General features: G+C 40.2%; 1 protein-coding gene across 2 annotated transcripts in view; it reads left to right on the top strand.

The window, feature by feature from the left end:
* The window catches only part of LOC122549822 (calcium-binding mitochondrial carrier protein Aralar2), a 284,028-nt gene that overhangs the window by 176,332 nt on the left and 80,247 nt on the right, over nt 1–27,449 (top strand). For both annotated transcript variants that reach the window (XM_043689903.1, XM_043689904.1), the window contains exons 10-11: nt 13,140–13,224; nt 13,626–13,784. In XM_043689903.1, the coding sequence (XP_043545838.1) occupies nt 13,140–13,224; nt 13,626–13,784 (244 nt within the window). The remainder of the gene's footprint in view (nt 1–13,139; nt 13,225–13,625; nt 13,785–27,449) is intronic.

Genomic DNA, 27,449 nt, shown 5'->3' with positions numbered 1-27,449 from the left:
TAATTCTTCGAAATTTGCTACATGTGTAGACAGGGTGATGAAGAAGATATTCAGTACGCTTACCTTCATTGCTCAGACCTGTCAGTATAGGAATTGGGATGTCATGTTGAGGTTGTGCAGAACATAGGTGAAGCTTCTTCTGAAGTATTATGTCCAGTTCTGGAAGCCATGTTATAGGAAGGATATTATTAAGCTAGAGAGGGTTCAGAAAAGATTCATCAAAATGTTGCCGGGAATGGAGAGTCTGAGTTATAAGGAGAGATTGGATAAGCTGGAACGTTTTTTTCACTGGCGTGTAGGAGGTTGAGGGGTTACCTTATCTAGGATTATAAAATTATGAGCGGTATAGGTAAGTCTCTTTTCCCGAGAGTTGTGGATTTCAAGAATAGGGGCCGTATTTTTAAGGTCAGAGGAGAAAGATTTTAAAAAGACATGAGCGGCAACCTTTATTACATTTGTATATGGAATGAACTTCCAGAGAAAGTATTGGGTGGAGGTACATTAAAACCATTTAAAATATGTTTGGATAAATACATGAGTAAGACATTTTTGAAAGAATGTGGGCCAAGTGCATGCAGGTGGGACTAGTTTAGTTTGGGATTATGGTTGGCATGGACTAATTAGACCGAAGGGTCTGTTTCCCTACTGTATGGTTTATGACATAATTTCCTCAATGTGTAATGTAGTAGTACCAATGTCCCAAATAGGATAACTTCAGAACAGATCTAGCAGTTCACATCGAGATCCATTGAGATGCTGTGGACAACCAGCAGTATTCCATTCAACCCCCCAAAATGCAAATTCTTGGCCCTGCAAATCCCTCACTCTTCTTCTTGATCTTAGGCAGTTCCTCGGGGTCAAGAATGAATTGTTTTCACTTTGGTTCAGTGCCTTACCCCATATCCTTAGACTATGACCCTATTCCTGGTCTACCCAGTCGCTGGGGTTATCCTTCCTGCATTTACCCTGACTAGTGTGTTAGAATGTTACAGGTTTCTATCAGATCATTCCTAATTCTTATAAAATCCAGTCCTTTTTGATATATCTGACCTGCCATCCCAGGAATTAGTCTGATAAACTTCTCTCGGGCTTCTCAGATGCTGCCCGAACCTGCTGTGCTTTTCCAACACCACACCTTTCGACTCTGACTCACCAGTATCTGAAAGATCTCCAGGGCCTTTCTCATCCAATCTCTATCCATGCCAGTCCACTATCCCCCATTCCATTCATGGGATTACTTATTTGGGATCTTATCAAAAGCCTTCTGAAACTCCAAATAAACCATATCCATTTGCTCCTTGTTATCTCCTTTTCCAGTCTAGAATACTTCATCTGATATTGGTGCAATTAGTTTGAAAAATATCTTACTGGCTTTTCTATTCCCAATTCATAATCTTGCAATAAAATTGTACTACTCCCAGGTCACTAGCATCAGTTGCCATTTTAAAAGATTTTGTAAAGTTAGGGGCAGCCAACCAAGTTCATTTACTAGGATTGCCTTCAGCTTCTGAGAAGTTCTTTGGTACTATGTTGACTCTGCCACCATTGATTCTTTTTGGAGTAAATCTGTTAAAGTTGCAATTAATTTTCTGAAATTAGCTACAAATTTCTAACATAATTTGCACATTCCCTAAGATCTCATAATTTCCTGTTCAGCTTTAAGAATTCAGTCAGAACCTTCACTTATATTGTTTATGTCATCACTTGCCTTTACCGTGTTGCATGTCATGGTTAGATTACCCTCACTTTTGTAAATTACTCTTAGCTTGACTTATTACTAAGTCATTGAACTATAGTTGCTTAAATAGGTATTCTAGTAGTTTGTTCTTCCCAGGTGATATTGTATGTTGCAAACCCTAGTAAATTGCTTCAACTTCTTGCACAGCTCTAGCATTTTCAACAGAAATATCCTACCTCAATATAATGGAAACAAATAGGCCTTTAATTTTCACCTTCACCCTCAGTACCTTCCTTTCTGATCTGATAAGGGGGATCTTGGGGCATTCCCAGATTACCTTTCTTTACCCTGGCTACTTGCTTTCGTTTCACTCTCATACCCTGTATAGACTCAGTTTTATGGATCAACTCAATAATTGTCAGCATTACTGCTGCCTGTCTAGCAGTTGCAACACTCTGCTCTTCAATATGGATTAGTCTTACAAAAAATAGTGAGTGAATTCCACATTTGAAGCTTTCAAAGAAATTATTTTCTTGGAAATTAATAACACACATAATCCATAGCAAGACTGTTAAAGATATAATGCCACATCCATTCGGACCTGTCCTGATATTGTTTTTAACTATTCAAGAATATCAAAGAATCATTACTTCACAACATTTAAGAATAGAATAGCTGACAATATCTAAGTATACAAAAATGATCAACATTTAAAGGAACATTTACCTTAAAGCCCTGAATAAGTAAGATTTATTTTCCTGGTAGGAAAAATGATCTTTTGAGAAGTATTATCTGAGTATTCCTAACTCTCAAGAAATTTCAGTGAAAATGTCTTATTTTTATATTGACACGTATATTTTTATATTGTGTGTAAGCCCCTCCTGCTTTCTAAATGTAATTGTTAACCTACTCTATAAGTTCTTCCCACATAAATTGTGTTGCTGTGTAATTTGATATTGTTCCTTAATTATTCAGTGAATATTTATGTATGAAATATATCTAGTCATTTTGTTTGTGATGTCTTTAACCCTTCCATGGAAATTTCTTTCAAGTCTCCCTTATTGTTCAATCTTAAACAAATCCTCTAAAGGTTTATCAGTCAAGATGTTTAATTTCTTTTCTTGGAGTGTTTGATGGCATTCATGTAATAAGGATCTTTCCATCACTTAACAGTTGAATGCTTCCAGCATTTATGGTTCCATTACCTCTCCTGTAGTGAACGCCTGGGTGTGATGGTGTCATGTCCCTTTCCAGGCCTTGTTCAGCAAGACATCAAAGAGATATAAATACTGAGTACTATTCTATGAATTTAATTAATAGCATATATATGTTGGTTCTATGTCTTCTTCTAGGTATATCCTAATTTCACAGTGGACCTTTCTGGTTTGTTACTCACTGCGATGGAGTCTTTGATTAACTCCTTGTTTTATATATAAATGGTTTTAGGATCAATACGTGTCAGACATAATTAGTTATATTTATTTTTAAATTCAAGCTACATTTCTAACCAGATTTTGTTGCAGTGCAGGTTGGATGGGCTTCATCTAAACCATGAGGTGAATAGCCATAGAGTCATAGAGATGTGCACCACAGAAACAGACCTTTCAGTCCAACTTGTCCATGCCAACCATATATCCTAAATTAATCTAGTTCCATTTGCCAGCTCTTGGCCCATATCCCTCTAAACCTTTCCTATTCATAAACCCATCCAGATGCCTTTTAAAATGTTGTAATTATACCAGCCTCCACCACTTTCTCTGGCAGGTAAGTTCATACAAGCAATACCCTTTGCGTGAAAAAGTTACCCCATTATGTCCCTGTTATATCGTGTCCTTATCACCTAAACCTATGGCCCTCTAGTTCAGGACTCCCCCACCCAAGGGAAAATACCTTGTCTATTTACACTGTCCATGACCCTCAATATTTTATAAATCTCTAGAAGGTCACCCCTCAGCCTCCGAGGCACCAGAGAAAGCAGCCCCAGCGTATTCAGCCTCTCCCTACAGCTCATACCCTTCAACCCTTGCAACACCCTTGTAAATCTTTTCTGAATCCTTCCAAGATTTACAACATTCTTCCGAAAGCAGCAAGATCAGAATTGCCAACAATTTTCCAAAAGTGGCCTAACCAATGTCCTGTATGGCTGCAACATGACCTCTCAACACCTGATGCTCTGACCAATAACAGAAAGCATACCAAATGCTGCCTTCACTATCCTATCTACCTGCAACTCCACTTTCAAGAAACTATGAACCTGTACTCCAAGGTCTCTTTGTTCAGCAACACTCCCCAGGACCTTACCATGAGGTATATGAATCCTGCCCTGCTTTGTCTTTCCAAAATGCAGCAGCTCATGTTTATCTAAATTAAAGTCCATCTGCCATTCCTCAACCCTTTGGCTCATCTGATCAAGACCTTGTTGTACTCTGAGGTAATGTTCTTCCACGTCCACTACACGTCCAAATTTGTTGACTTCTGCAAACTTACTAGCCATACCTCCTATGTTCGATCCAAATCATTTATATAAATGACAAAAAGCACTGTAACCAGCACCGATCCTTGTGGCACACCACCAGTCACACGCCTCCAGTCTGAAAGGCAACCCTTGACCACCACCCTGTTTTCTATCTTTAAGCCAGTTCTGTATCCAAATGGCTACTTCTCCCTGTATTCTGCATGATCTAACCTTGCTAACCAGTCTACCCATGAGGAACCTTGTCAAATGCCTTACCGAAGTCCATATAGATCCTGTCTCCTAGTCTGCTCTCATCAATCCTCTTCGTTACTTCTTCAAAAAACTCAAATCGAGTTAGTGAAACATGATTTCCCATGCATGAAGCCATGTTGACTATCCCTAATTAGTTCTTGTCTATCCAAATACATTTGAATCCTGTCCCTCAGGATTCCCTCCAACAACGTGCCCACCACTGAGGTCAGGCTCACTGGTCTGTAGTTCCCTGGCTATTCCTTACCAGCTTTCTTAAATAGTGACACAATGCTAGGCAGCCTCCAGTCTTCCAGCACCTCACCTGTGACTATCGATGATCCAAATATCTCTGCAAGGAGCCCAGCAATCAGTTCCCTAGCTTCCCACAGAGTTCTAGAGTACACCTGATTAGACCCTGGGGATTTATCCACCTTTATGCATTTTAAGACCTCCAGCACCACCTCTTCTGTGATATGAACATTTTACAAGATGTCATCATCTATCTCCCCACATTCTGTATCTTCCATGCCCTTCTCCACAGTAAGCACTGATGCAAAATACTCATTTAGTATCTCCCCCATCTTCTGTGGTTCCACATAAAGGCTGCCTTGCTGATCTTTGAGGGGTCCTACTCTTTCAATAGTGTTTTAGCAAACCAAGTAATAAGGAAGTAGAGAGGGATTTAACCTAAATAGTCAGTGGAAAGGATGATGTGAGAGAAGATCTCAAATCAAAGGAAAACAGTGAGATAATAAAGCAGGGTAGTAACTTGGGTTATGCTAACCGGAGCATGGCAAAAGGGGAATGAGAGTACAAACCTAATAATGTACCAATTCAAACATTGCAAATTGGTAAAATAAAAGCGGTAACCCCACTATATCTGAAGGCGTGCAACATTTGAAAAAATATGGATGAATTGTTGGTACAGTTGTAAATAAATATGTGCAATCTGATAACTGTTATTGAGATGTTGTGGAGGATGACCAATTCTGGGACTTGAATAATGAAGAGTACATTTCAAAAGATAAGGAGATAGGAAAAGATTTCAGGTAGCTCTGTTAGTTAAGGATGCCAATAGTACTGTAGTGAGACATGGTCTTAGCTCAAAAAAGCAAGATGTAAAATCAGTTTAAGAAAAGTATAAAATAGAAAAGAAAAGAGGTGGCTTGCGTGAATAGTTTTAAGGTCTCTGTCCTATTTAGTAGTTACTCTTCATATCCAGTAAGAAATAAATGAAACATGTAAGAAGGTACCACAGTAATCATGGCTGACTTTAATCCATATGTGGATTAGGCAAATTAGATTGGCAAAATAGTGTGGAAATTGCGGTCATAGAATCTATTCAAGACAGTGGCTCCAGAACACAATCATCAAGACAATCACAGAACAGGCTATTCTAACTATGGTAATGAAACTGGAGTCATTCTGATGATGGGTCACTGGACCCAAAACATTAATTCTGATTTCTCTTCACAGATGTTGCCTGACCTGCTGAGTTTTTCCAGCAATTTCTGTTTTTGCTTCTGATTTACAGCATCCGCTGTTTTTTTTTATTTTTATCTGACTGGTGAAATCACTTACTCCATTAAAGGAGCTTCTGTGGGATCCAAGATGGTGGTGATCTAGGAAGATTGCATTGCAGAGCTCTGCACTACATCACAAGTGGGACGAAGTCCTACCTGCCCTACCCGGACCACAGTGATATCCTGGGGTTCTGGAATCCTAGGAAACTGCCAGCGAGCAACTTAGCTTGGTTTTCGCTGTCCAGGGATGCCGAAGAAAAGAGCAGGTACATCTGAGGCCGGGTCTGATGCCCAGCCTCGAACTTGATTTCTTATCAGGTCCTGGTAAAGGAGCTCGCAAAATCTTGCAAGACGTTGGGCAAGCAGATAGAGGAGAATTTGGCCCCAATCTCTATCATGCTGCAGAAGCATGAACATCAACTGGGAAACCTGGAGAAAAGGATGGATAAGGTAGAACACAGAGTCACAGCGGTGGAAGCTGATACCGTTTCTCCAAGGTTAGGACCCAGGCCCTGAAGACGCAGGTCCATACTTTGCTTGATCAGGTTGATGCCCTCGAGAACGGGCAGGAGAAGGCATATTCAGATCGTCGGTCTGCTGGAGGTAAGGAAGGTGAGCGACTGGTGGAATTTATTGAGGACTGGTTGCCAAAATTCCTTAACTTGGAGGCTGGAATGAAAAGCTTGAAAATTGAGAGGGCTCACCGGGTCACTGTGCAGAGGTCAGGTCTGAACTAACGTCCTTGTCCTAGCTTGGTGCAGTTCCATCACTATAGAGATAAGGAGAGAATCGTGGAAACTTCCAGAATCCAGGAGAAGGATCTGAATGCCATAGTTAACGAGGGCTCTGAGATCATGTTTTTCCAGGACTTCTCAGCGGTGGTGATCGGAAAAGAAAATCTTATGATGGCATCAAGAAAAGACTGAGAGAGCTCAGGATCCAGTATTCCCTGAGGTATCCAGTGATGTTTCGGAATGCCTTAGATGGATCTGTACATCGCTTTGACATGTCAGAGAAGGCAAGAGACTTTGTGGACAAATTAACTTAATCTGAACAATTTAGTATGTACAAATAGTAGTGTTGTTAGGGTATGTCTCTACTTTTCTTTAAAATAAAAAGTGCAAGTTCCGCGTTTAGATTAGATTAGATTACTTTACAGTGTGGAAACAGGCCCTTCGGCCCAACAAGTCCACACCGACCCGCCGAAGCGCAACCCACCCATACCCCTACATTTACCCCTTACCTAACACTACGGACAATTTAGCATGGCCAATTCATCTGACCTGCACATCTTTGGACTATGGGAGGAAACCGGAGCACCCGGAGGAAACCCACGCAAGCACGGGGAGAATGTGCAAACTCCACACAGTCAGTCGCCTGAGGCGGGAATTGAACCCGGGTCTCTGGCGCTGTGAGGCAGCAGTGCTAACCACTGTGCCACTGTGCCGCCAGGGTTTTCTTTTCCTTTTTTTATTGGTAATAATTCTGTCTAAGCGCTGCTCAGGGGAGTTTGGGTTGTGTACTTTCAGTTTCTAAATTAAGTTATAACAAAGAATGAGTAGTGTATTTAACTTTTTTTCTTTAAAAATGGCTTTGTTTACATTGTTATTTAATGGTGTATTTTCTTTCTTTTCTGCTTGTGTTTGTGGAGTGGCTCTAGCCAGGAGGAGGGAAAATTGTTGGGACGGCTAGATGCCTACTTACGGGCAGTTTATACCCGGTTCAGGTATTTAAATGCCCTGGCTACAGTATTGGCAGTGGGATAGGAATTTGGGTTTTGGAATATGTAGATGTCCCCTTTGAGCAGGGGTAAGTTTCCCTATTCAGCGCCATTGGCACTTTATATGTTGTTTTTTTTGTTTGGTTTTTGTTGTATATAGTCTTTGATAGCTTTGTAGGTTTGTTAACTGTAGTGGTTTTAGTTTATGTAGCTTTTTATGTTCAATGGATCTTGTGATATAAAGGCTTGGCAATTTGTGCTTTAAGATCCTCCTTTCTGGAATCTAAATGTTACTACAGAAGGTTATGGCTAATGACTTGATTAAATGGTGTACCTGGAACATAAAGGGGAGTCACTCACCAATTCAGAAGCATTTGAAACTACAGCAGAGTGGCTTTGATTGGGTTTACTTTTCATCTTTTAATACCAGAAGTAGGGGATTGGCTATATTGGTTAGGAGGAATCTCCCATTTAATTTACTAGAATGTGTTAAAGTCACACATGAGAGGTTTGTAATCCTCAAAGCCCTGATAAACAGAGAAGAATATGGAGTTTCAAATGTTTGCTGCCTTCCAGTCCATCCCCTCAAATTTCTGGTAGATGTGTTCTCTGAATTGATCAGACTCAAGTCCTGGCATATTATTATAGGGGGAGATTTTAATTGTCTTATGGATCCCACGGTAGACAGGTTGCCCATAGGCCCCCTGATACCCTCTGTACAAACTAAGCAATTAGTGGATCTGTGTGTGGAGTTAGGATTGGTGGATGTCTGGAGGCGTCTTCGCCCCACTGGGATTTTATGTCTTTTTTCCAATCCACACAGATGTTACACCAGGATTGATTCTTTTCTGACCCCCATGGCAACCCTGGACTTGGTGGCATCTTGTACGATTGGTAATATTGCCATCTCTGATCATGCTCCACTGTACCTGTTGGTTAAGATTAAGGATGCTATAGTAGGTCTGTAGCACTCGCAAATGGATCCTTTGTCCTTAAGGATAATAAGTTTGTGCAGTACTTATCTAAGGAATTTGGGCGTTTCTACACATTAATTCAGGCTCGGTTAGTATCTGTCCATCCTTTGGGAAACTGCCAAAGCCTATGCTGAGGGTTAGTTATTTCCTACTTTGCCAGTACGAAGCGACAGAAGGATGAGTAGCAACGTCTCCTTAAAGCACTATTGAAGGCTGCTGAGAAGGCTTACTTTGACAGGCCCTCGTTGGCCAAGCTGCATTGAATTCCATGCTCACGCAGACAGCAAAGCAGGAGCTTACTTTCGCAAAACAATTATTCGACAAAATCAAACAAGACTTCAAAGATGAGTGGCGCTTCTGGTCCATGGTTAGGTCGGATAGTCCTTATTAAGATGAATATTCTCCCCCGTTTGTTGTACCCTATATGAATGCTCCCCCGATTTTTGATAAGCAAATGTTCAGGAAACTGAACAGCTGGTTCAGCTCTTTTATTTGGCATCGTAAGTATCATTAAATTAGCCAAACTGCAATTGCCTCACAGACTAGGGGGAGTGGCTTTCCCGGACATTAAAAACCATCAACTAAGCTCACCTTTATCTTACGCGAGTGATTGGGCTTGTGGGATTGTTTTCAATATGGTTAGATATTCTAACGTCTCAGGCATAGTGCCTCCTTACTAGTTTGCTGTTTTTGGACAAAATGAGGACTGTTAAGGAATATTGCCATAACCCATAGTTATCAATACTGTTAAAACATAGAGGGCAATTCGGCAGAGGGAAGGCAATATTGGCAAAACATCTTTTCTTATGCCTATATGGGAATGCCAGGTTTTCAACAGGGTATGATGGATTCAGGATTCAAACATTGGGCAGCTAGGGGTGTGTCTTGCATGGGTGATTTATTTGAGGGAGACATAATGATGTTGTTTGATCAGTTAGCATGGAAATATGAGCTATCTAACAGGGACCTCCATTTTTTTCAAGTTAGGGCTTTTATTCAAAAAAAGACCACTTTTGACTGATCCCTACAAATCCGACATAGAGAGGAGGGTGCTCTGTGCTGAGTACACTATCTGTCAGCACTTTATATCATCAGTTGGAGGGTGGTCCTGCAGATGAGTTCGAACGACTGTGCAGGGTGTGGGAGAGAGAGATAGATGTTGAGGTCTCCTCAGAGGCATGGGAAGATATTTGGGAAAACGCAGGAAAGATATCAATTTGCAATAGGACGTATGCTTTAAAGTTGAAGATTCTCCACAGGGTCCACTTGGATCTGGATCGTTTGTCAAAATTTAAACCAGGGGTATCTTCAACATACCCCAAGTGCAAGGTTGGTACGGGCACTCTTACTCATTGTATCTGGTCCTGTGGTAGGCTTCAAACATACTGGAGCACTGTGGCAGATGCAATGGAGGGGATTTTGTGTGTAAGGGTGGAGAAGGATCCGATCTCTCCTCCTTTTGGCCTGCCCATTGTATTCCCTGTAGATGCACATAAGAAAAACATTTCAGCATCCTCACTTTCTTCGCAAGAAAGAATATATCGTTAGGTTGGGTGTCCAAATGTCCCCCTGGCCTGTCGGGTAGGAGGAAGATTGTTATGGTGCATATCCACTTGGATTTTCTTACAAGTATGGTACACAGCAAAACTGAGAATTTTTTGACTACATGGACACAGATATGTCTGCACACTAATAAGGGCTTTTATACAGCCATAACGATTGTGCCTTACAAGTCCAATATCCAAAGAGGAGGATCTGCAGGGGGTATGTGAAAATTAATGCTCTCGATATTCGAGAATTAGTGTTTTGTTTTGCTGAGCTGTATTATTATTTATTAGTTTGTTAGTTATTAATTATTTAGTTAAATAGTTAATTGGGTTTTTTAAAATATATTTTGTATATATTTATACATTTGTACATGAGGGCGGTTTAGGTTTTTAAATTTTTTTTTGGTGTTCTTTCTTCTTGTTGTTTGGAATTGTCTTGTTTTGCATTTGTAATATTAAAAAAAAATATTTTTCAATAAAAATATATTTTTAAAAAAGAGTTTCTGTGTAACAGTGATCATAAGTGATAGAATTTCACATTCAGGTGACAGGATGCATCCAGGACTAATAAAAAACAAAATAACTGCGGATTCTATAATTCAGAAACAAAAACAGAAGTTGCTGGAAAAGCTCAGCACGTCTGGCAGCATATGTGAAAGAAAAATCATAGTTAACATTTCAGGTCCAGTGACCCTTTCTCAGACACTAGAGACTTTTAAGAATATATAAAACCTCTCAGCAAAACTTTATCCCTGTTAGAAAGAATGAGGAAGTAACACTGTTCAAATCTGCAATGTTTAGTGTGGTTTAGATGATTTCTAGATTTTAAAGAATAACTAGAAAAAAAAATGAGGGAGAAAATAAAGTATGAAAGAACACTATATATTAATATAGAATCAGGTCGTGAAAGTTGATGTAGGTTTTAAAACAAGAAAAGTGTAACTAAAGATAGTAATGGTCCTCTGGAGAGCAAGTCTGGTAAATTAGTAATGGAAAAGAACAGACATTTTTGTCCTCATTGTAGAAAACTTAAAGATTTACCAAATGCATTTAAAGAATCAAGGGATAAACAAGACAGAAGAACATGAAACAGTCACCAACAAGAAGCAAAATGTGCTCGACCAATTATTAGACCTAAAAGTTGGCAAGACCCCAGGAACATATAGCCTACGTCTTTGGGACTTAATGAATTTGCTGCTGAAAAAGTACATTAGTTGGTTTTAATTTCCAACCTTCCTTAGATTTTGGAAGGGTCACAGAAAATTGGAAACTATCTAATTAACACTGTTTGATTGAAACAGTCACCAACAAGAAGCAAAATGTGCTCGACCAATTATTAGACCTAAAAGTTGGCAAGACCCCAGGAACATATAGCCTGAAGGGTCACAGAAAATTGGAAACTATCTAATTAACACTGTTTGATAAAGTGCCACATCAAGTGTTGTGGGATCAAATGGTGAATTGCATAAAGGAATGGTTTGCTAACAGTCAGCCAGCAGTAGAAATAAATGGATATTTTTGAGATGGCATTGGTATAACTACTACAGTCTGATAATCATCAGTTTTGGGGCCTTAACTATTTATACTATATCAATAATTAGGATGTAGGGCACAAATATCTGGTAGCTAACTTTGATAGGGACCTTTGAGGTATTATATATTCTTAGAAGTCTCTACTATCCTAATTTTAATGTCATTTCCCAGTTAACTTTAGTTGGCTATTCCTTCATATCATTATAATTACCTTTACTGAGGCTCAAATCACTGGTCCTCAACCCATCTACTAAGATAGGCTGGGAAGTAAGTTAGTGGGAGGAGGGGAAGAGCATGCAGAGGCAAAGATATATGTTAATGATGCAAACTTTATGACATGGTTGCATTTTTCTTTGATTTTGCACTCACTCAGTGTCTGGTACAGAGGTGCTTTCTGGGGCCCGCAGTGTTAAGGTCAGGGTGCAGGCTCTATACTTGGGTGGGGGAGAGGCTATTATGCTTGGGTTGGGGGGGAGGAGGGGGGAGGGCAGGTGCACCTCCCTTTGACAGGTTGAGGGCTGAGGGCCTAGGTCAGGTGCAGCACACTGCCCATGATTTCTGTCCCGTCGTTTCACTCAGTTAAAAATTTCCCCAAATATGGTGAGCAATTTAGTGACCAGAATGTTACATTTTCATTGGTTGTCATTAAGACAAGTTTCATACTTGCTTTCACGATTATCATCCTCAAAGGCCATGCACACCTGTATTGATGTCAAGTATTCATTTTTCATAAGTCCACAAATGAAGTACTTGATGAATTCAGTAATATTACTGTCAAAATCAGTTTAAAAAATAAAAACAAAATCACTTGAGAAATGTCTGCTCCAATGCAAAAAGTGATCTCTGAAATGCAGATTCTCTGTCTTTTGCATCCACCTTTATTGAGACATGATCTGCAACTGAAAGCTAAGGTTCATGTTATTGTCATTGTCAAAATGCAATTTAAATTCCATTTAATGGCAGGGCCGAGCTTGATGCATTACAATTTTGAGCCAGAGGAAATTGCAAGACTACATAAATTAGAGCAAAATGAATACCTGTGTCTGAAAATTGGATGCAATCTGAAAATTATTGGAGTATCAGTTGGACCTTTTTCAAAAGTATTTTTTTAAAATATTTATGCAATGGAGAAGTAATGAAAACCCAGTTGTTCCAGTTGTGCATAATGTAGACATCCAGAGTAACAGCAACATTTCTGATCTTTTTTGCATTGAAATCTTGGCATGGGTTGTAACACCTATCCTGAGGATATTAGGAGGCATTTTAAACTGTTTACTTAAATGGTTTGATTTGTTGCTTTATTAGGAATTAGCACAAATTGTAACATCAATAAGACTGAATAGATTTAATTGTTCTTTACTGCTTCACACTAGCTTAGTATTTGGAACTTGTGAAAGTAATGAAATCCCCAAACCTTGTAGATTGTTGTCTTTTCAGAATTTTGATTTATTTTTAAGCTGGCTCAAAGTGGCACAGGTCATTCTGTACTGATGGATGTGGCAGAGTCAGCATACAGATTTATACTTGGTGGAATTGCTGGAGGTTAGTCAAAAAACATTTTCTTTCCCTGAATATATACACAATTTCTGTATTTAAAAATGCCTTCTGTACCTTCCTTTGGATTAGATTCTTCATTGTATTCTTCATGTATATAAAGGTTACCATATCATAGTAACCTTTATATAAATGCTTTTAAAACTGCCACAGATCAGAGGCAATATTTCTGTCTCACTTGGCTCCAGATTGGCTTCAGAAGAAGCAAGTTAATAATGAGTTAGAATACTTCTGATACAATTTTAATTAAAATCTTTCTTTGTAAAGTTGGGAGATGAAAAGAACCTAATTGATGAATTAGATTCTACTATGGGAGTAATTTTGTGTCTCTTGGTTTGACTCCGTTTGTATAGATTTTAAAATAACTTTATTGATACTTTTCTCTACAGCCACAGGTGCCACTTCTGTCTACCCAATTGACCTAGTGAAAACTCGTATGCAAAATCAACGTTCCACAGGAGCATTTGTGGAAGAGATTATGTACCGTAACAGCTTTGATTGCTTCAGGAAAGTGCTGCGATATGAAGGCGTAATTGGACTTTATAGAGGTCAGTTTGTGCATTGTTCTGCAGTCAGTACACATTATTGACAGGATTTTTCAAAGGAAATATGATCCCTCTGTTCTAGGCAGCAGAGATTACCACTTATTTGATTAATCCTATCCACAGATTTTGCTTGAAGAATACGTCGCCATTCCTGCTCACAATTTAAACTGGTTACAACTTAGTTAAGAAGGGTGGTTTGATTATTTTCTTTGTCTTAATCCTCCAGTTGACAGACAACATTTGAATTTAAAAAGGGAAGAGGTATTACCAATCATATATCTATAAATCAGACCGCATAATCAGTAACAGAATCAAGCCACCCAGTTCCCTTTAGTTATAAATGAAAAAGGAGTTTATTGCAAATAAGACAATTTGTAAAGATGTAAAGATTATTAACAAAGAGTTGAAACTGTTCAAATATCTATATCTATCCTTTTTGAAAGTTAGTTCCGTTCACAACCTCTAAGTCTAGGGAAGAGATATAAAAATTCTGTGGAGAGTTATTTTAAATGTACTTTGGCCAATCAGAGTCATAGAGTCTTGGAGATGTACAGCACGGAAACAGACCCTTCGGTCCAGCTCGTCCATACCAACCAGATATCCTAGATTAATCTAGTTTCATTTGCCAGCATTTGGCCCATATCCCTCTAAACCCTTTCTATTCATATACCCATTCGGATGCCTTTTAAATGCTATAATTGTACCAGCCTCCACTACTTCCTCTGGCAACTCATTCCATACATGCACCATGTGAAAAAGTTGCCCGTTAGGTAAGTCCTCTGATATCTTTCCCCTCTCACCCTGAACCGATGCCCTCTAGTTCTGGACTCCCCCAACCCAGGGAAAATACCTTGTCTATTTATCCTATCTATGCCCTTCAAGATTTTATAAACCTCTATAAGGTCACCCCTCAGCCTCCGATGCTCCAGGGAAATTAGCCTCAGCCTATTCAGCCTTTCCCTACAGCTCAAATACATTTCGGAAAAATAATTATGGATTGTCCTAATGCTAGTCTGTAGCTGAAGTCACTTTGCATACAAGCCAATGGCATTAGTGCTGCTACATCCATCAGGTTATGGATGGCTGAAATTATGTTTCTGGAGATGGTGATGTATATTTCAAATGCTTCTTTAGCAACCTTCCACTTGAGGTGGTCATGCTTAAAAGAGAGGGATGAAAGCACGTTGCTCATTAGGCTATTTATCTCAGACTCTAAATTTACAAATGTAATATTTTCATTGCATCTGCAAACTGGGTTACGTGATCTTTCTTTGTAAGTATTGTAGACCAGTTAACTCTAGTTGAGCAACTTATATTCTTTGCAAAGGTAACCATTTTCCCTGCTGCCACTAGTTATCTTTGCTTTGCAAAATGGCCTTTCCAAAAATACAAGATGTAGATATTTATCATCGTTTGGAATTGCAGAACCTGAGTATTTATGGAAGAAGACACATTTTGTTGAAACTTTTTGTCTTGCGCTCATCAGGACCTTTCAGAAGAAAATCAAGGGGAAAACCAGCATTCATACTGCATGAGACGAAAGAGTGAAAGTGTTTAACAAGGTGGGACTAGTTTAGTTTGGGATTATGGACTTGAATCAAAGGGTCTTTTTCTGTGTTGTGTGACTCTATGACTCGACAAGTGAACTGTGATTGATTCAGGTATCGCCATGGAAAATGCCAGACTTTGTTTGAATTTTAAACCAGGCAAGTTGATTCTAATTGGTCAGGGAATTGCCCTGAGAACTGGACTGGAGAATGCCTGTCACCTTTTCTGAGTTGAAGCAGGCTTTGTGTGCGTACATGTTTATTCTGTCTTCAAAGAAAAGGGCCCTATGTATTGATATGCTACATTGAAGTGCACTATATTGTAAATGTGAATAACAATTTAAATTAGCTATCAATAAAATTCCTCACATTAAGAATTATTCAGCAAATGCCCATTTGCAGAGTTACATATGTGTTGCCCTTTTTACGAACATGGGTTGGTTGAGTGCAGTGTTGTGTATTCACTTGTTGTGAACAGTCAAATGAATATGCTCTTTGATGTGACCTTCCCGTCTTTTGGATGAATAGCCTACATATCAGGCATCATAACATAATACAGATGTTTGTCCACATAATTATATTCTGAGTTAATATTTGAGATATCACATCTTTGTAACAAAACTGTTAACTTTCTTTGCTTTGTTTCTATTATGTTTTATTTTCTTTATGAACTCTTGTGATATTGAATTCAGTGTTAACTTTGTGAATTGCTGAGAAAACATTGCAAACTGGTTATCAATAGATTTCCACAAATTGAGTATTAAGTTTGAAGAATTTTTAAATCCTTGAATAACATAGTCGGCCTACTTACAGTTAATCTCTTGAGCTGTATAATAATACCAATATTGCATGTGGGGAAAAATACTCTTCCTTGCTGTCAGTATGTGTACATTTTGATAGTTGTACTTCTGATTCATTGGGTGATATCATTTTCAAAGTATTTTCAAAATTAGGAGAGGGAATCTGACCTTCTTGTCAGAATTTTACAAGGTTGTTTGGGACAGTTCCAGAAGCTTGAGAAAGTATATATCAGTAGAAAATACTGGATCAAAGTTGACTAACTTCATGTGCTTGCTTATTTTACTGATGCCACGAATGTGTTATGAACCAGGCTCGACCCCTTCAAAACATTTCAACAAAGTAGCCTAGATCTTAACTTTGCTAGTTGTTTTAAGAGTGGATATTCCAGAGTGATGCAGTTGGTCAAACCACTTAGTTTTAAACAAAACAGCATTTATTTACAAGATTACCGAATGAACCACAAACAAGAGAACAGAATACAGAATCTGAAAACCCAACAGGTTATCCCAACTTAATGATGCTGTTCTCAATACTTGCAACAATTCCCATAAACATCCTTTGTACAAAAAGTAAAATCAAACACAGATTCTTATAGGAGAGAAATCAGAAAGAGAGTACCAGCCTGGACCTGCTTCTTTGGGTTCAGCAGCTTTTACAACACAACTGTTTTCTAACCAAACCAAACCAGAGTAAAGCTGAGTTGGAAGAACTGCCGACTTCCCTTTCATTGTACAAGTTTTTTTTAACTTGAAAGATTTTTGTCGGAGGCAGATTTTTATCTATAATCAAAATGGCCCTAAAATCCTTCAAGCCCAGACTTTTCGGAATATGTCTTTTATGACCTTTCTGAAAATAAAAACCAAGGACAGCATAACCTTGTTAAAGGAGTGACATTGTCACACATGAGGAACAGACTTCAAGCTGCAGTATAATGGGAAGGTAGTTAATAGACCTAACTGGTCAATTATCATCAGTTGTGCAATGCATTTCAGATTTTGCCAGTGATGCATCGAAAAGACAGGTATTCCAAGCTTCATTCACTTAAAGAAGATAGCAAGGAAGCGGGGTTTCAGTATTGGCTTTATCCAACAACAAAAAAGGGACAAATTGGTCATGACAGGGAATGTGGAGCAATGCAGGCAGTGGCACCTAAGCAAGAGTGGGGAAAGGTTGTGCTGCGGCAGTGTCATTGGTACAGTAGTGTCTTTTCAGAAGAAGCAAGGGAAAGGAGGGGCTGGTGCCAGCTTTATACTAAATCTTTCATGGTTAAAGAGTTCACTTTCCAAGCACTTCATACACCATGTTTCTGGCCCCAATGAGGGGAAGTGAGATCCAGCCTTAGGCAGCCTCCTGGCCTATGAGGACCAATGTTTGTGTTGGGGGTGTCAAAGAAGGGCATAAACTGGTATATAAACAGCCTCCAGTGAGCAGAAGAGTTTACAGTCATCTGAAGCATGGCTAGTTCCAGATATCTGACTGACCGTGTCAACAAAGGCAACATTTCCCAAGGAAGACCATTGCTGATTTATGTACCATGCTGAAGAACAAATTGTGACTTTTTCAGTTTTGTAGACATCCAGTACCAATGGTGCGAAGGTCATTTTGGCTCTGAAATATTAGCCCTCTGCTTCTTTCCAGTAACCACTGGAGATATCTTTGGGAACAGAATTGGCACATTGGGAGAATGAAGGTTGGGGGGGGGGGGGTCACCAGTGCTTTGTTGAAGTGTGTTGGGTTTGCGAATCTGTCTGTTACAACATTGATCTACAGAGTCATATGGAGAGATCTATTGTGATGGGTGCTGTCGCTGAATTTCCTAAATGCAAATCGTCATTGAGTGCTCATGTTAATAAGAAGAGCTCCCATTCATTCAACTGGTACATGACCACTGTTGAAAGATCCTTCAGTTGTGTGCACAGTTCCTAGGAACTATCAAGTAAACCATAGGGCTTCTGAAATGCAGTTAAGCTATCGATATTGATCTTCTGCTCCCCTTGTTGTGCCTCAGAGAGGACTTTGAATATCATGGTTGCTGTGCATGTAGAATCTGGCATTGCAGAAGGGGGAGGCATTGAGCAACAAGGATCTTAACTGTTGCTGTTTTTTTTGCAAATTACTTGTGGAAGGGCCTGTGTCCACTGTTTTTGATTCTGAATGGTGCCCAGTGTACTTCATATTACCCTGCTATGGAAAGGTGTCTCAAAAATGTGAATAGCTGAAGAGAGAACTCTCTCACTTCTGCTTTGCAGTAAACCGGTGAGTGTTTTTCCCCACTAAGAAGGTGCTGCCATCAAACCAATAAGGCGTTTTGCCTACCATGTAAGTGAGTAATCTGATATCTGCATTTTAGCGCCGGTGTGATGTATATATAGGTGAAACATATCAAACAACACATCCCATTGACATTTGCAGTGGGCAGCATGCCAATTGTATTTAATCAGCCTGTGCCTGCAAGCCATTAGAGGTGATTCTCCTACTGGAAATCAGTTTATAATAATTTGGACCATGCTAAGAATTAGCATTTGGATATGAGAGAGACTGCATATATTAATACACAGCACCATGTTTCATGTCGGCAAAGTAACTCATACATACATTATACCTTTTTTTATGGAAAAATAAAAGATCATGGAGATGATCAATTTCTGCTGTGTTCCTATTGTAACACCTTGACCAATCACAGTCAGAGAATTAAAATTGACATTCACTGCACTTGCTGGATTTCCATGCCAGTGATGGCTCAACCAGTCTTATTCTTCTATCCTCTTCTATAAATTTATGTCTGTTTATTTAGTCTTTGTTTTGCATCCTAGTCTTCTGTACAAGATGAAAAAGTTTGTTTTCGTCTCCTTTTAGCAACTTTTAAGTTTGGTACTACCAAGCAATGAGGATCTTGTGGATCACAAGTTGCCTCCTCCTAACAAAGACTATGAATGAAGTCACAAAAAGGTAGCTTGAATTGGAACAAAATCTATTGAAAATAGAGGTGAGAAGAGACTGACTGATGTCAAGGCAGCATTTGACTGAGTATACCATCAAGGAGCTCTGACAAAATTGAAATCACTGGAAAGCAGGTAAAAATCTTCTCTGGTTGGAGACAAGCCAAGCATAATGGAAAATGAATATGATTGTTGGAGGTGAGCATCACCTTATCCACACCAATTAGGATAGACAATAAATGCTAGCCTAGCCAGTGATACCCACATCTCATGTATGAATAATGAAAACAATTCCCAGTAGAAAAGGCAGAGTCCCGACATCAAGAGCTATAGAAGATGTCTAAAGACCGTAGAAGGCTTGCTGAGTAAGATTGAGAACTAGTTTTGAAGGAGACTGCAACTTCCTAGACAAATAGCCGCAAAATTCTGTGCCCTCATCATTGTTGAGATTACATCTAGCACGACTAATTGTCATTCTCTGCCTGCAGCAGTCAAGAAAAATGTGGCCCTGAATTTGTTTGTGGCTAAATCCTTTCAACGGCTAGCTACTGACCTCTGTGGCATCTCACTTTTGATTACACACCTCTGTATCACCCAGGTGATAGATGCTTTCTTCTTCAGGCTGGACAACACATCAGCTTCCCAATTGATGGGGTATCTCAGGTTCAGAGTGTACTAGGTTTTGCCACATCACAGAACTTCCCCAGTTGAAGGATATTGTGGTACCCAATTTGCCATCACAGCATCAGTGACTTGCTGGTAAGATCCATTCACAGGGAGACTATCACTCCCTGAGTTTTTAGCTAGTCTTTCATGGGTGTGTATTCTTTCCCTGTAGATGGTATGATGATTTCGTTCTTCACCAGTTTAGTCTTCTGCATGTACTCCATCTCTAATGTCCATGGAAAGATTCTTGAGGTCAAAGGGAATTCATTGTGGAGCTGGCTTTTCACCCCCCTGTGAGGGACTCAAAAGGAGGCGCAGACGCATTTAATGAAAGACATCTGCTCACTAGAATCCTCAGTTGTCAGTCAATCTGCATATTGATGACTTATTTTTGCTGGCAGGAGAGGTTGGGTAGTTTCCTGCAACACACGTCGGCAAGTATTCCTTAACGGTAATGGTCTCTGCTTCATTCACAATACAACAGAAAAGACAAAGAGAAACGGTTCCCATTAGTGAAAGGTTTGAGAACCAAAGACTGCAGGTTTCAAGTGATTGACAAAATAACTAAAAGTGACGTGAGGAAGGGAAATGAATAAGCACCTGAAGAGGGAAATATAGATTCTAACTGACCTAAGGCTTTAGAAACTGTGTAAATATGGTATTCATGTTTCCATTGTATCAACCAGCAATACTTGTCAATTAAAAGGGACTTTGGTCCATTAATGTTTGGCTGGTAATGTTCAGCTGGTCGCTGGAAGATTCATGTGACTCCCATTGTTAGCCACTAACAGTCCCCATTAATAGTTATTCACCCTCCTAGCTAGATCGTTATCCATTCCTTTGTCTGTCTAATTGTTCTTCTGTCCCTTTGGGCTCTATCCCCACCTATTGTTTATTCCTTACCCCCTCCCCCACCCTATCTTTTGCATATAAACCAACATTTTCTTAGCTACCATCTAAGGAAGGGTCAATCAACCCAAAACGTTAACTCTGATTTCTCTCCACAGGTGCTGCCAGACATGCTGAGCTTTTCCAGCTATTTCTATTTTTGTCTCTGATTTCCAGCAACTGCAGTTCTTTTAGTCTTTAACTCATTCAGTGGGTAATGCATTTGTACTATATGGCAATGTTTCCTAGGTGTTGTAACCTCTTCTGTTACTATTTGACGACCTCAGTATGCAAATGATCCAAAGACCAGGATGACACCCATGTGACTGGCAACTTAGAGGCATCAAAGCAACAGAATGCAAGACTAAGAATGTTCAGATAAATCGCTCTGTAACTGCATGTTATCGGTTTGTCTCTTAAGTAAACCTGTTTGAGATGTTCAAGTAAATTGGACCTTACATTACTTTGAGAGTTGAAATTCTATGTAGAACATCGAACATTACAGCGCAGTACAGCCCGTTTGGCCCTTAATATTATGCTGACCTGTGGAACCAACCTGAAGCCCATTTAACCTAAACTATTCCACTCTCATCCATATGCCTATTCAATGACCACATAAATGCCCTTAAAGTTGCCCCTACTACTCTGAGTAAAGAAACTCCTTTGACGTCTGTCCTGTATCTATCACCCCTCAATTTAAAAAGCTCCGTCCCCTGATGCTAGCCATTGCCATCCAAGGAAAAAGGCTCTCACTGTCCAACCTATCTAACCCACTGATTATCTTATATGCCTCAATTAAGTTGCTTCCCACCCTTTTTCTCTTAAAAGAAAATAGCCTCAAGTCCCTCAGCCTTTCCTCCTAAGACCATCCCTCCATATCAGGCAACATCCTAGTAAACTTCGTTTCAATCCTTTCCAATGCTTCCACATTCTTCCGATAATGCGGTGACCAGAACTGTACGCAATACTCCAAATGTGGCTGTATGAAGTTTTGTACAGCTGCAGCACGATCTCATGGTTCTGAAACTCAGTCCCTCTACCAATAAAAGCAAAAACACCGTATGCTTTCTTAACAACTGTATCATCCTGGCAACTTTCAAGGATCTATGTACCTGGACACTGAGATTTCGCTGTTCAGCTATTCTACCAAGAATCTTATCATTAACCCAGTACTCTGCATTCCCGTTACTCCTTCCAAAGTGAATCACCTCACACTTTTCTGCATTAAACTCAGCTAGCCAATTTCTGATCCAAACTGCTAAATCACCCTCAATCCCATGCCTCCGTACTTTGTGCAATAGCCTATCTTGGGGAAACTTATGAAACGCCTTACTGAAATCCATATACACTGCATCAACCGTTTTACCCTCATCCACTTGTTTGGTCACCTTCTCAAAGAACTCAATAAGGTTGGTGAGGCATGACCTACCCTTAAAACCGCGTTGACTATCCCTAATCAAATTATTCCTTTCCAGATGATGATAAATCCTATCTCTTATAATCCTTTCCAACACTTTACCCACAACTGAAGTAAGGCCCACAGGTCTGTAATTTGCAGCGTTGTCTCTACTCCCCTGCTTGAACAAGGGAACAACATTTGCTATCCTCCAGACTTCTGGAACTATTACTGTCGGCAGTGATGACATTAAGATCAAGCCAAAGGCTCGGCAATCTCCTCCCTGGCTTCCCAGAGAATCCTAGGGTAAACCCCATCTGGCCCAATGGACTTACTTATTTTTACACTTTCCACAATTGCTAACACCTCCTCCTTATACACCTTAATCCCTCCACAATTGCTAACACCTCCTCCTTATACACCTTAATCCCATCTAGTCTAGTGGCCTGTATCTCTGTATTCTCCTCGAACACATTGTCTTTTTCTGGTGTGAATACTGACAAAAAGTATTCATTTAATGCATCCCTATCTCCTCTGACTCCATGTACAGCTTCCCATTACTATGCTTGATTGCCCCTAATCTTACTCTAGTCGTTCTTTTATTCCTGATATAGCTATTAAAAGCCTTAGGGTTTTCCTTAATCCTATCCACCTATGACTTCTCATGTTCCCTCCCGACTCTTCTTAGCTCTCTGGTGAAGTCTTTCCTTACTAACTTGTAACTCTCAAGTACCCTAACTGAGCAATCACATTTTATCCTAACATAAGCCTCCTTCTTCCTCTTGACAAGAGATTCAACTTGTTTAGTATACCATGCTTCCCATGCTCAACAACTTCCTCCCTGCCTGGCCGGTACGTACTTATCAAGGGCCCACAATAGTTGGGTCTTGAATAAACTCCATATTTCAATTGTGCCCATCCCCTGCAGTTTCCTTCCCCATCCTATGCATCCTAAATCTTGCCTAATTGCATCATAATTGCCTTTTCCCCCAGCTATAACTCTTGCCCTGTGGTATATACCTATCCCTTTCCATCACTGAAGTAAACGTAACTGAATTGTGATCTCAATAACCCAAGTGCTCACTTACCTCCAAATCTTACACCCGACCGGGTTCACTACCCAGTACCAAATCTAATGTGGCTTCACCCCTTGTTGGCCTGTCTACATACTGTGTTAGGAAATCCTCCTGCACAATTTGGACAAAAACTGACCTATCCAAAGTACTTGAACTATAGTATTCCCAGTCAATATTTGGAAAGTTAAAGTCCCCATAACAACTACCCTGTTACTCTCACTCCTATCAAGGATCATCTATGCTATTCTATCCTCTATATCTCTGAAACTGTTTGGAGGTCTATAGAAAACTCCCAACAGGACAACCTCTCTCATATTTCTAATTCTATATTAAGGAACACAAAACAAAAATACAAGAGGCTTTTCTGAGTACTCCTTGACTTCCTCCTGTACCACTTCCAGTGCCTTGCTAGAAGGATCAGCGTAAGATGAAAGATATAAACTAAAGGTGATATGGGGAAAGGATTTAATGGAATTATTATGCAAATTCTCAGATTTCAGTTGGTAGTGACAGCAAGTCAATATGAGTGATTTTTATGTGCTGTGTGGCAGTGTGATTTTCAGTCCTGACATCAGTTAGTTAGCAGACCTCCATCTTTCCCTAACAAGTGTCCATGCACTCCAACGTGCTGCTGATCTCCATGTCCTCCTGCATCACACATCGGCAAGTATTCCTTAACGGTAATAGTCTCTGCATCTTAGTATAGGGTGATCCCATTCTGCCTTTTTCTGGAATTTTGCATCCTTTTCTTCGCATAGAGGGATAGTAGATTGTGAGTATGAGCCACGTGACTGGATTTGTGAGTTACAGTTTTCCCATTACTTCCCTTGACAGAAGGACAAGTCGAGAGCCAACCCACAGCATCCAATTTACACATGGAGGGGCATTAATTGGCTCAAATACGTCTACCCTCATCTGAGGACAAAGTCACACCACTGCGACCTGATGGCACCTTTGCCGTCAGATTACAGCAGGCCACTTCTGAAACTACATGAAATCCCTAAAGAAAAGAAACAAGAGATTCAGATCTCTAGGTAAGTTTGATATATCAGTAAAGCTAAGCTGGCAAATCACAGCAAAGGAGGTGAGGGCTGTGTTGAGAATCCTGTGCTGGAGGGTAAAGATTGAGGGTGCTGTGATCTTGGAAAGGGCTATATACATATAATGGGCCCAGGGGATTTCTGAAGGTAGTCCCTCACTCACTCTGAACGTAAAAGTTGCATGAGTCCATTAAGATGACATTCCCCTGCCATTGGAGAAATAGCAGTAAAGCTGGGATGAGGCAGTTCATTTTCTGTTAACTGGTCACTTAAGTGCTTCAATTTGTTCAGCGATAAGCTGACTGTATAACCCACCTTTGTGGTAGAATGAGAGATGGGTAAGGGGTAGGCAGATGAGACACAACATTTTGTGATTTCCCACCTTAAAACTTACCAATTGAAGGGAACTGTAAAAGCCATCGCATAGACTGAACAAAAGAACAGTTTGGCAATATCTGTGCAGAATGACTGAGAAATTGGTGAGGTGAGGGTGAGTGCCAGTGTGACTGGTGAGATGGAAGTTTGAGGAATGACTGCATGAGATGGGAATGTGTGGAGCTGCAAGCTATGTTGATATGAGAAATATTGTACAAGAGATTGCTTAGGAATTCAGAGTATGAGAGTTGACACTTGAATTTGGGATGACACTAATCTTTCTTATAGTAAAGAAATCATTGAAGATCTTGGGGAAATGAAACCAACTCACTTCAAAAACTACTTCCCAAAGAGTCAGGTTCCTGATGTGTAGTAGACCCCCTACACCTCTTTACACAGGTTACTTGCACAAAAATTCTGCATAATATATATGTATGTAATATTCTTCTTATTTACTTTCATGGGTGTCACTGATTCAGACAATGTTTATAGCCTGTCTCTGTTTGCCCTTGTGAAGGAGATGGTGAGCTGCTTCTCGATCTGCTGCAGTCTATATGCTGTAGGTACATCTATAATGTGCTTAGAGAGATGGGGGGGTGGGGGGTTGGGGGCGGGGGGGAGTGGAGGGAGGGGTTTCCAGCTTTTTTGATCCAGTGATCCTGAAGGAATGGTGATATATTTCAAAGTCACGATGGTGCATGTTATAGAGGGGAACTTGCAGTGGTGGTGTTCCCATATATCTGTTGCCCTTGTCCTTCTAGAAGGTGGTGGTCATGCTGGAAGGTGCTGTCTAAGGATCTTTAGTGAATTTGTGCTTTGTATTTTGTAGAATGGTGGAAGGACTGGATACCTGTGGATGTGGTGTCAATTAGCGGGCTCCTTTGTCAGGATGATGTAAAGATTGGATTAGATTCTCTACAGTATGGAAACAGGCCTTTCGGCCCAACAAGTCCACACTGACCCTCTGAAGAGTAGCCCACCCAGACCCATTCCCCTACCTTGTACTTATCCCTGACTAATGCACCTAACGCTATGGGCAATTTAGCTTGGCCAATTCACCTGAACTGCACATCTGTGGATTGTGGGAGGAAACAGGAGCACCCAGAGGAAACCCACACAGATACGGGGAGAGTGTGCAAACTCCACAAAGACAGTCACCCAAGGCAGGAATCGAACCCGGGTCCCTGGCACTGTGAGGAAGGGACACTGCGTGACCTAGCTTGAGTGTTGTTGGGGCTGCACTTATCCATTTAAATGGAGGATATTCCATAATACTTCTGACTTTTGCCTTGTAGAGGGTAGACAGGCTTTGGGAAGTCAGGGCATTAATTACTTGCTGCAGTATTCCTAACCTCTGACTTGTTCTTGTAGACACTGCATTTACATTGGCGAGTCTAATTCAGTTTCTGGTCAATGGTAGCCCACAGGATGTTCATGATGAAGGACTCAGTAATGGTAAAGTTGTTGGAAATAAATAGGTGTTGGTTAGATTGTCTCTTATTGGAGATGATCATTCCTGACATTTGTGTGGTGTGAATGTTACTTGCCAATGTTTAGCCAAACATGGTTATTGTCCGCTTGTTGTTGCATTTTGAAATGGACTGCTTCAGTATCTGAGAAGTTGTGAATGTTGCTGAATATTATGTAATCACAGGTGAATATTTTCACTTAATTTTCATTTAATGCATCCCTATCTCCTCTGACTCCATGTACAGCTTCCCATTACTATGCTTGATTGCCTCTAATCTTACTCTTGTCATTCTTTTATTCCTGATATAGCTATTAAAAGCCTTAGGGTTTTCCTTAATCCTATCCACCTATGACTTCTCATGTTCCCTCCTGGCTCTTCTTAGCTCTCTGGTGAAGTCTTTCTTTACTAACTTGGATGGAAGGTTATTGACAAAACATATGTAGATGGGTAGGCATAGGACATCCCCTGAGGAACTCTTGCAGTGAATATCCTGGAGCTGAGATAACTGATCCCCAATAACCAGAACCATCTTTCTATTAGTTGTTGTTTGATAGCACAGTTGATAGCACCTTTCATCACATCACTGATGAATAAGAGTAGACGAATTGGACAGTAATTTGACTGGGTTGGATTTTGTTCTGCATTTTGTGTACAAAAATATATGGGTAATTTTCCACATTGTTAGGCTGATGCTAGTGTTGCAACTGTACTGGAAATGCTTGGCTAGGAGTGCAACGAGTTCTGGAGCTTGAGTCTTCAGTACTATTGCTAGAATGTTATCAGGGTCTACAACCTATGCAATATCTAGTGTCTTCAACTGTTTCTTGATATCACATGGAGTGAATCAAATTAGCTGAAGACTGATATCTGTGAGGCTGGGGACCTTTGGAGGAGATTGGGATGGATTATCCACTGGGTACTTCTGGCTAAAGATTATTGCAAATGCTTTAGCCGTATCTTTTGCACTGATATACTGGGCTCTCTCGTCATTAAGGATGGGATATTTGTGGAGCCTCTGTCTTCAATGAGTTGTTTAGTTGCCCACCATCACTCATGACTGGATGCGGTAGGACTGTAGATCGTGGATCTGACTGTTGATTGTGTGGTCACTTAGCTCTATCACTTGGTGCTTATGCTGTTTCACATGCAACTAGTTCTGTTTTGTAGCTCCACCAGGTTGACACCTCATTTTTAGGTATACCTAGTGCTGCTCTTGTCATGACTTTCTACACTCTTTATTAAACGAGGGTTAATTGTCTGTCTTGAAGGCAGTGATAAAGTGGGGAATATGTGATACCATGAGGTTGCAGATTATGTTGGAGTTCAGTTCTGCTAGTATTGATGGCCCAAAACGCCTCATGGATGCGCAGTCTTGAGTTGCTAGATCTGTTCAAAGTCTGTACCATTTAGCATGGTGGTGACTCCACCCAACACGATAGAGGATGTGTGAAGGTGGGACTTTATCTCAC

This window comes from Chiloscyllium plagiosum, chromosome 5 (assembly GCF_004010195.1).
Source record: "Chiloscyllium plagiosum isolate BGI_BamShark_2017 chromosome 5, ASM401019v2, whole genome shotgun sequence".
NCBI classification, from domain to species: domain Eukaryota; kingdom Metazoa; phylum Chordata; class Chondrichthyes; order Orectolobiformes; family Hemiscylliidae; genus Chiloscyllium; species Chiloscyllium plagiosum.
This window is presented reverse-complemented; position numbering and strand designations above follow the sequence as displayed.